At 42.3% G+C, this 10,546-nt stretch overlaps 1 protein-coding gene across 1 annotated transcript; it reads right to left on the bottom strand.

The window, feature by feature from the left end:
• LOC109129918 lies at positions 3,429–4,325 on the bottom strand. The gene is made up of 2 exons (XM_019238961.1): positions 4,246–4,325; positions 3,429–3,997 (listed from the first exon to the last, which is right to left on the bottom strand). The coding sequence occupies exons 1-2, from the start codon at positions 4,277–4,279 to the stop codon at positions 3,429–3,431; spliced, it is 603 nt and encodes a 200-aa protein (XP_019094506.1). The 5' UTR covers positions 4,280–4,325.

Genomic DNA, 10,546 nt, shown 5'->3' with positions numbered 1-10,546 from the left:
AACCCGAGTAATGGGGGCCCAAGAAGGGGTTTATTATTGGTCCAAGTGGGATCGGTTCGAGATGGAGTTGTCATCTCGAGGAGGCGTGGTCCTTGGATTGAAGGGGAGATTGTTGGATACAATCCAAGTCCCACATCTGAAGTTTGAAGGGACTATCATTAATATATAAAGGGTTAGGGTCAATCTACTAATTGCCAATTAGTTTTTAGTTAGAAGTCCATGATAAGCCCAAATTTAACATGGTATCAGAGCCCAAGGTTAAAAATTCTGGTGGATTTAGAAATGTGGATAAGGACATGCCTCTTGTTAACCCGAGTAATGGGGGCCCAAGAAGGGGTTTATTATTGGTCCAAGCGGGATCGGTTCGAGATGGAGTTGTCATCTCGAGGAGGCGTGGTCCTTGGATTGAAGGGGAGATTGTTGGATATAATCCAACCAAAAAAGAAGAAAGAAAGAAGATATGGCCGTATATGACGTGGCTGCATATTGGTCACCACCGCTACTAACCACCCCACCGTATCGTAGTACGTACCATCATGGTGGTCAAAAAGGTCTCCGGTCTCAATCTAACCATCAGGGGGCGGAGGCAGTTAAGAAAGAAGAGTCAGCTAACCCCACTAAATTTTTTGGTATATTTTTATTTAAAAATACCAAAATGATTCTCCTCAATTCTGTATTTTGACCCTGTTAAATTTAAAATTTTCAGTCTGATACATTCAAATTTTGCATTTTGACCTCATTAAAACAAAATTTTCATTTTGATCCTCTAAAAAGTTTGCATTTTTACCCTATAAACTAACTAAAATTTTGTTTTGACTTCCTAAATTTTGTATTTTTACCCTATTGAAAAGAGAATTTTTTTGACCCCTCTAAAATCTGGCTCTAGCTCTACCACTGCTAACCACCCTTTCTGTATTATTGAGTTTGATTGGTAAACACAAACAAAGCTTTACAAACGGTACAGCTTTGAATTTTTGCTAATCACAAAAACTTTACCAAAAACTTTAATAAAAGTTTTACTCTCAGCTTTTTTGTACAGCTTTCATGTACAGCTGTTTCTTACAGCTTTGCACTATTCCGTAAAAGCTTACAGCTTCAGCTTACAGCTTTTCTGTACAGCTTTTGTTACGTTACCAATCAGATCCATTAGTTCTCCACAAGTTCCGATTTTCGAAAAGACCCTACATGTGACTTGAACAATTTTATCCACAAGTTCAGATTTTCGAAAAGACCCTACATGTGACTTGAACAATTTTAAGAAAATCTTGCTTTTCATGATTATGTTCTTTCGAACTCACATGTTTCTTTATTCAAGAACTCATGAGTAAATTTATTATTTAAATACTATTTGAAAAAAGAGTATCTAAGATTGGTTTGAATGGTTGTAGCAGTCTGGTGGACAAATTCGTCTGCACACTTGACCACTTTTTATTTATCATTCATCAAATGTAATCTGCAGTAGTGCGAACTAAAATATAAGGGAAGAAAATCGATGTGGACCAACTGCGCACTATTTTTGTTTATAAATAAAATTAGTCTGCAGCGGTCTGCTGTCCGCCCTATTTTTAGAGAGGACTAAACTGCTGACGGATTTGGCCACTCCGATCGCAGTCACCATTCAAACCATATATATAGTAGAAATGTTGATCCTATATTCATTCCTATATAAACATCGGATCATATAATGTGACAATGTGTACTATTTCATAGGATTTATCATTTATCTTCGTACTATAATATTCATTCATTCTAGATTTTGTGTCGCACGTGGTATATAATACTCATTATTATATTTTTAACTCCTTTTTGAAAATTTATTATACTAAAAACTTTGTAGTGACAAGAAAGGCTGAGTGGTTTGGCCATCAAATCTTATACAAGATAGAATTTGTCGAAGAACACGATATTATGTGATTTTTGTGAATACTTTTATAGGTACAACTACAAATAATCTTTTGTCTTTAGAATTTGATAAATTGATGAAGGTAAGAACACCATGTTAACAGAATAATTGTATTAACGCTCATGATTATTATACAATATGCATTCTTTCTTATGTAGAGATATAGTTTAGAAGTTTCCAATCTAATATATATATATATATATATATATATGTATATAAATGTAAATAATACATTAGAGATAAATGTAAATCTTCCTAATCATGATCTTCTAAATATTCATGACTTTTGTAATTTCAACTTGTCATTTCGACTGTTGATCTGGTGTACTATTTTTTTCTCCATCTCCCAATAGTTTCGTTAAAATACTTTCTGTTTAATGCCTCTTTAAGATTAGGCACGATACTAATCTTTTATCTGTTTTGCTTAGTACTATTTTTAGGTTCTCGAATATAGATGATAACATGAAATTGGCGTAAAACGAGTATTGAACCAAAGTCCATATATGCCCATATCTCACGTGTCACGTTGTAGAAACAAAACTCGAGTCTCGACAGCATATGTAAACTACCCATAGACTAAAAAATAAGAATACGTTGACCAAAATAAAATAGCATTTGTTCATACTTCATAACGAAGGTGCGGAGAAACCCTTCTAGATACACCAAAATATGATGATTTAATGAAAATTATTTACTAAATCCAGACCAGTAGAAAATGATGTGCTCTATCATAACTTATTGATTTATAGTAAAACCTCGTTTGTCGAGTTCCTACAATAAAAATAAAATAAAAAAAAACTAAGAAATGGTTGCGTCATGTGGCTGCATAATGTTACACCACCGCCACTAACTGCCACATCGTAGCGCAATCCGTATGGACCATCACGGTGGTCAAAAAGGTCTCCGGTCGTAATCTAACCGCCCATGATATATTATTGCTTGGCGTACGGACTTTAATGTGAATTCGACAAGCGTTACAAAATATTTTATATACATCATTGCTACTACATGTGACAAAATATTGCTTTTCATCCTTTTCTTCTGAACAAAATATTTCAGTTTGTAAGCTATTTTTTTACGAAACTAAGAACACAAACAAAATATGTTACTATTTAACGAAAGAAAGACGAACTCATCATATGTTACTTTAGTATTACCTCTACTATTTAGTATTTATTTATCTCTTCTAGCATATTATTATTAGTTTTTTCTTAACATTGTCGTTCTTACTTATTAAGATTATCATCATTATTTAGTTTTTGGGTGGCACGTGCGTGAAACCCTTTTACTAGCGGTGGGAGACACCGTACTTTGCTAATATTGTTAACACTGTCTATCTCTCTCTATCTCAACATGTCGACGATAATAATTTTTCTTTGGTTTGTCATGTCAACAAAATATATAAAATCAATCCACGGGCAGGGTAAAAAAAAGCACACAATATGCTTTTAAAATATTCATCACAAAATGGAATCACAAAAACTGCACCTGATACTACAGGTTGGGCATCTCCATGCTGGGATCATCACTCCATCTTAGGGATCATCACTGGATGCTTGGGATTAACATTCTGAGCTGCAGGTTGGAGACCAACAACATTCTGATCAGGACCTCCATGGTAAATATGATCAGGCGCCAGGTCACGTTTAGAGGAATCATATACCAAATGACTAATAACCACCTCTTCAAAAGTGGCATTGGAGTAACGTCTATATTCATGCTGATACCAACCAGTTCTGAGTCCGTCTTTCACCAAGTCAAATTTCTGCACATAGCCTATGATGAATCGACCATCTTGACTGTGAATACCTGTCGCCTTTCCTGCAACTTTCCACTTCCCAAATGAACCAACATCTCTGCTAGACTCGTACGACCATCGTCGAACAAACAACCAAAAGTGGTTCACATGGAAATATGGATAGGCAGTTGGCTCCCATGGACGCTGACCCGAAATGAACAGCCCTAACTCACCAAATTCTATTAAACCCGTACCACGTAATGGTGGTGTTTGCGAGAGTGTTGGTAGCAAAAACTCCTCAATTACCTCTCTGGCATTAGGAGCGAATCGGGTACATAGAGGGACAGAGATATTACCTAAATGAATGAAACATGTGGAAGGAAACAAAATAAACAAAAACACTCTAATGAAATTTATATCTCTGTCATCAGGAGTGAATCGAGTACATAGAGGAACAAAGTAATCACCAACCTAACTAATGAAATTTCCATCCCTAACGAATGAATTATACAAAACCCACTAATTGGGCCGAGTCATTTATATAACTGATTGATGATTTAATCATTACACCATAGTAACTAATAAAATTTTCTAAATATGTTACCTCCTTGCGGTAACGGATTTTGCTGTGCAGCCATTGTCGTCTCTGAGCAACAGATCAAAGAAGAAGAGAGCAAACGGAGAAGACGGTAACAAAAACCCTAAAAATAACTCATGGGTCGGCCTTTATATACAAGGGTTTAATTATGCCAAATTTACAGAAACAGGCAATTTTCTTTTACAATTTTACAGAAATAGGTTATTTTGTTTTTACAATTTTACGAAGAAAACTCTATACTTTTCGATTTAATATTTGAAAAATTATTTTCCCTAGAAAATATATCACTAGTCAAAACGTTATATAAAACTAGTTAATGACCCGTCCAATGTGCGGGTTTAATATTTTGTAAATAAAGTTAATTTAACAAAAATATACTAAAATTTGTTGTATATTAATGAAACGACCGACCTTTTTTTTTTAAAAAAATAATAATATAATAAACAGAACTATAACTAGTGGTCCCATACCCACTAGCCACCTAACCACAATCACAAACATCAGCGGAAATAACAATACCAACATAATATCCAATAATACTCCAATAAAAACCAATAACCATAATCCTCAACAATAATCAATCCAAACAACAAGAAACAAGGAACCAGCAACCTAGCAATGTTTCTAATGACCCAACTCTAGCAACCTAGCAATGCCAGACAACATCCAATCGAGTCCCTAGAACATCCTCCTCTTCATTGCCTTGATTCCACGATCACACTTTGCCTTTACCTGCACCACAAACACAAATTGAGATGCATGAGTATTTGATAAACACTCAGTGAGGCAATCCTCCCATCTACTGGGCTATACACACAAGCAATAAGATCTCTACATGCCACAAACAACAATCAATAAAACAAACCAGGCAATATACATAGCATGCAACGTCCATCGTAACTGAACAAGGGGTGTCGACCGACACCAGATGGTGTCGATCGACACTGACTATCTGGTGTCGACCGACACCAAACTGGTGTCGACCGACACCCTGCCCGACACTCCCGAAAACCCTAGTTTGCGTCGACCGACACCTCCACATGGCATCGTTCGACACTCGCTAAAGTCCCGAGCCGTCCTCGCGTTGGTGTCGACCGACACCCCAACTGGTGTCGACCGACACCGATGCCGAGCAGCGATTTCCCCTCGATCAGAAACTCCGAATCTCGCCTCCAAGCTTCTCCAATCCGCTCCTTGCACTCCCAGAAGCCAAACCCAGCCCAGACAGCAACGAAATATCATAGAGAACTCAAAGAAACAACCACATAAGCACCAAATCACATAGAATCTAGAGATCTTAGCTTAGATAAGCCATGGTCATGCACTCACCTCTTTGCAGGAAGTTTCTGACCAATAAGGACGAATTCCCTCACTCCTAGCAAGCTTTTAACACCTTCCCAGCCTTAGATCTCCCAAGAACAGCAAGAAAATCTCACAAAAACTCCCAGGAACTCAAGAACAAAGCTTTCCTCCTCTTTCTCTCTGTTTTTGACAAAAGCGGCCAAGAGAGGAGAAAAACTCGAGCTCCCTCCTTAAAAACCCGAGCTAGGGTTTTCCCTAAACCAACTCCGCAAACCGGACAATTAAAATTGAACCGACCAAACCGGCCACAACTGGTGTCGATCGATGCCTCACTAGAGGGTGTCGATCGACACCCTTACCAAAATACCAAAAATTGGTTTGCGGGTGTTACAATTCTCCCCCACCAAACTAGATTCGTCCTCGAATCTCAAACAACCATCAGTCAAGGACTCCCGTGCAACCGTCTCCACGGCCCGCACTCCTCCGACTGATCTACAGAAGGTCACCTCTAGGCGATAGACTCACGCTCCAGGCGTCATTTGCTCTTGACTTTTTGGACTTTCCTTTACTCATAGGCCTAGACCTTGAGTTTCATCGGCTCATCATCAGACCTAAGTCTGCATGCCAATGTTGGCTCCTCATCAGGCCTAAGCCCGCATGCCATAATATATAAGGAAAAGCCCAAACTCGTCTCTCGGGTTGCCACCCTACAGCGCGCCCCCGGATCGTCATCCGAAGTCGATATACCAACCATACTCCCGAGCCACAAAGTCTCTGAATATAGCAGTACTAGGAGAACCTAAGTCCCCCAAGAGTCGCGAGCAAACGATTCTGAACACGTCTGAGTCCTATCCCTACCCATGTTTCCTTTCCGTGGCTCGCGTAGAAACATCTCAATGTCCTACCAACCACATATCCCCTCACCGGGATACCTCATGACCACACAAGGATCATACACACGCCACAAGGGCCGCCACAAAGGCCAACAAAATGTCCTAACGAGGACCGCCACCAAGGCCAAAACAAATGTCCTAAAGAGGACCGCCACCAAGGCCACTCGTCCCGAAGGACCGTCACAAAGACCATCTGTCCCGAAGGACCGTCACAAAGACCCTCTGGCTAAACAGCCCGCCACAAAGGCTAACAAATGGCTAAAAGCCCGCCACAAAGGCCACACAATTGGCTAAAAGTCCGCCACAAAGGCCACACAATGTCTAACAAGACCGCCACACACAGGCACTCTGACTCGAAAGTCCGCCACAAAGGCACAAAAGCCCCTCCAAGGCTTCCCACCGCTAAAATGGACAAATTCTAACTCCCGTAAAACTTTCCATATTTAGCACTTTCCATTTTTGGAAACTTTCCACTTTTGGAAACTTCTCTTCACAACCCCGCCTCACGGAAACTTTGTACCCCAAACACCACCTCATCTTGTTACTGAGTCGCACAACCAACCACCCCAAGCGACCGAGTAACAAGAGAGATGGGCTGGAATACTCCATTCCCGCTCCAGCCACGGATTACAGATGGGACCAGGCTAAACAAGCTCAAGTCGCGGCTTGCTTCTCATACCACTTCTTGAACCTTGCCTTCATCTTTGCCTCAGGCTCCCAAGTCTGCTCCTCAACACCATCACAGTCCCACAGGACTCTCATCAAAGGAATCTTCTTCTTCCGAAGTTCCTTGATCCTCCTCTCGAGAACCCTCACTGGTCTCGCCTCCAAAGTCATGTTAGGCTGAAGATCCTCAGGAATCTTAGCCAACACCTCCTCTCCCTCACGGAGACACTTCCGCAACATAGACACATGGAAAACCTTATGGAATGCACGCATCACCTCAGGTAACTCCAATCTATATGCCACTGGTCCAACCCGCTCAATCACTCTGAATGGACCCATATACCTCGGACTCAACTTAGTCTCTGATAATGACCTGTTCGGACCCCGCAACATGGCCATCTTGAGGTACACTCTGTCTCCCACCTGAAACTCAAGATCTCTCCTCCTCCTATCTGCATAACTCCTCTGCCTATCCTGAGCCTCCTTCATGTTCAGCTTGAGAACCCGAATCTTCTCTGAGGTCTCCTGAACAAAACTAGCACCAAACATGCTCCTCTCCCCCACCTGAGTCCAGCATAATGGTGTACGACATGGCCTCCCATACAAAGCCTCATAAGGAGCCATCTTAATACTCGCCTGATAACTGTTGTTGTAAGCAAACTCTACCAGGTTCAGGTGATCTGCCCAATGGCCACCCCAATCCAACACACACATCCTCAGCAAATCCTCCAGCGTCTGGATCGTCCTCTCAGACTGTCCATCTGTCTGGGGATGATAAGCTGTACTCATATGCACCTTAGTGCCCATCTCTGCCTGAAATGCCTTCCAGAACACCGAAGTGAACTTAGAATCCCTATCAGACACAATGCTCGCTGGCACCCCATGCAACCTGACTATCTCCCTCACATACTTCTTAGCCAAGACCGCTGCTCCATCAGTCTTCTTAATGGCCAGAAAATGTGCTGACTTAGTCAACCGGTCCACAATGACCCAAATAGCATCAAAGGTCCGTGACACTGGCAATCCTACCACAAAATCCATGGTGATCATATCCCACTTCCACTCAGGAATGGGTAAACTCTTCAGTAACCCGCCAGGAACCTGATGCTCAGCCTTCACTAGCTGACACACATCACACCTCGAAACCCAACTAGCTACATCCTTCTTCATCCCGACCCAATGATAGTACCTCTTGAGATCACGGTACATCTTAGTCGCTCCTGGATGAATAGACAACTTACTCGCATGAGCCTCTCTCAGAATCTCTTGCCTCAACTCCTCATCCTTGGGCACACACACACGACCGTGCACCAAGATAGTACCATTATCTGAGACCTGATACTCTGAATCCACATCCTTAGAGGCATTCACCAGCCCCAAATCCTTCTCCTGTGCCAACCGCACTCTACTCAGAAGATCTGCTCTATCTACTGCTTCCAAACCCAACGGTTCCTGTGAAACAGCACACAAGCTCAAAGCACTGATCTCCCCTACCAGAGACTCCATCTCCTGCTCCTGAGCCGAAGCTACCCTCTTCCGACTCAGAGCATCTGCAACCGTGTTAGCCTTACCAGGATGATAGGCTATCTCCAAATCATAATCTGCCACAAGCTCCATCCACCGCCTCTGTCTCAAATTCAGCTCAGGCTGAGTGAATATATACTTCAGGCTCTTATGATCTGTAAACACCTGTACCTTTGCACCATAAAGATAAGATCTCCAAATCTTCAGGGCAAAAACTACAGCACCCATCTCCAAATCATGAGTAGGATAGTTGCCTTCATGCACCCGCAACTGCCGCGAAGCATAGGCAATCACCTTCCCATGCTGCATCAGAACACAACCCAAACCAACTCTAGATGCATCTGTATAAACCACATAGGGTTCTCCCTGCTCAGGCAAAGCCAACACTGGCGCAGTAGTCAACATCTCCTTCAGGCTTGCAAAGCCTTCCTCACACTCTTCTGACCAGACAAAAGGAACATCCTTCCCTGTCAACTTAGTCATAGGACGTGCTCTGCTTGCAAACCCCTGCACAAATCTCCTGTAGTACCCTGCCAATCCAAGGAAACTCCTGATCTCTGTGGCATTCTGCGGTCTAGGCCAATCTCTGATAGCCTGAATCTTCTCTGGATCTACAGAAACCCCCTCTGCAGAAACAATGTGACCCAGAAAGCCCATCTCACGCTGCCAGAAACTACACTTGCTCAACTTGGCAAACAACTTCTGCTCCCGCAGCTTCTCCATAACCGCCCTCAAATGCACTGCATGCTCTTCAGGACTCTTGGAATAAACCAGGATATCGTCGATGAAAATGATGACAGATACATCCAGAAACTCCTGAAACACACTGTTCATCAATCTCATAAACGCTGCTGGCGCGTTAGTCAATCCGAAGGGCATCACCACAAACTCATAGTGCCCATATCTCGTCCTGAAAGCAGTCTTCCTCACATCTGCCTCATCTATCGGTATCTGATGATAACCCGACGCCAGATCTACCTTGGAGAACCAAGTAGCACCCCTCAACTGATCCAACAACTCATCGATCCTAGGAAGAGGATACTTGTTCTTCACAGTGACCCGGTTCAAACCCCGATAATCAATACACAACCGGAAACTCCCATCCTTCTTCTTCACAAACAACACCGGCGCTCCCCACTGTGATACACTAGAACGTATGAATCTCTTGCTCCATAAATCCTCTAGTTACTTCTTCAGCTCAACTAAACCAACACTCAAGTATGCCGACATCAACTCGCCCCCACCTGAATATCAACCCTCTTGTTCCTCCAAAAACCTCTAGTAACTTGCCAGTTAGGGAATCTTCCACAAGTTAGCTTATTCCAAAGATAGCTTTCCGCTTGGCAATTCTCCACAGCAAATCATCAATACGAACGTAATAAAACAAACAAGTACCATACGCTCGCATATTCTGATTCACCGCTTCAAATACTTTGCAGGCCGCTAACTCAAGCCACTTGACTTATTCCCTCCAACAAGCTTACCAAAACTTTGAATCTAGCAACCCTGTCCATCTCCAATGAACTTCATCCAACATCGTTGCAACGATTAGTTTATCCTGCCATGAAGGCTTTCCGTGAACTTATGTATCTGGCAAACATGCCTCTCCTGAATCAATCCTACTGTAACTCCCCTTCCTGGGACTCCGGCACCACTGGCCTCACAATCCTGGCAAAACAGCCACACATTCATAACCGCTCTGGTTCATAAAACCCTGGCCCAACGGCCAACATAATCCTAAAATCCAAGATTAAACCACCGTAAATCTCTCGAGGTCTACATTCAATCGTTATGTTTATACTCACGTCCTAGGAATTGCTTGCTCCCAACTCTTCCNTGTCCCTCCTGACACGCTTGCGATCCTCTGACGTACCTCCTCGTGGAACTCTGGACTACACACTCGCTGGCCTCGGGACCCGCCC

The sequence above is a fragment of the Camelina sativa genome, chromosome 17 (genome assembly GCF_000633955.1).
Source record: "Camelina sativa cultivar DH55 chromosome 17, Cs, whole genome shotgun sequence".
NCBI lineage: Eukaryota > Viridiplantae > Streptophyta > Magnoliopsida > Brassicales > Brassicaceae > Camelina > Camelina sativa.
Note: the sequence above shows the minus strand (reverse complement) of the source record. Positions and strands in the feature narration are given on the sequence as shown.

What these genes read in the sequence shown, in the direction of transcription:
- LOC109129918 (XM_019238961.1), bottom strand. Translation starts at nt 4,279, where the DNA reads ATGGCTGCACAGCAAAATCCGTTACCGCAAGGAG. An exon ending in AAATCCGTTACCGCAAGGAG is followed by an intron (nt 3,998 to 4,245) that starts GTAACATATTTA and finishes TCATTCATTTAG; the next exon opens with GTAATATCTCTGTCCCTCTA.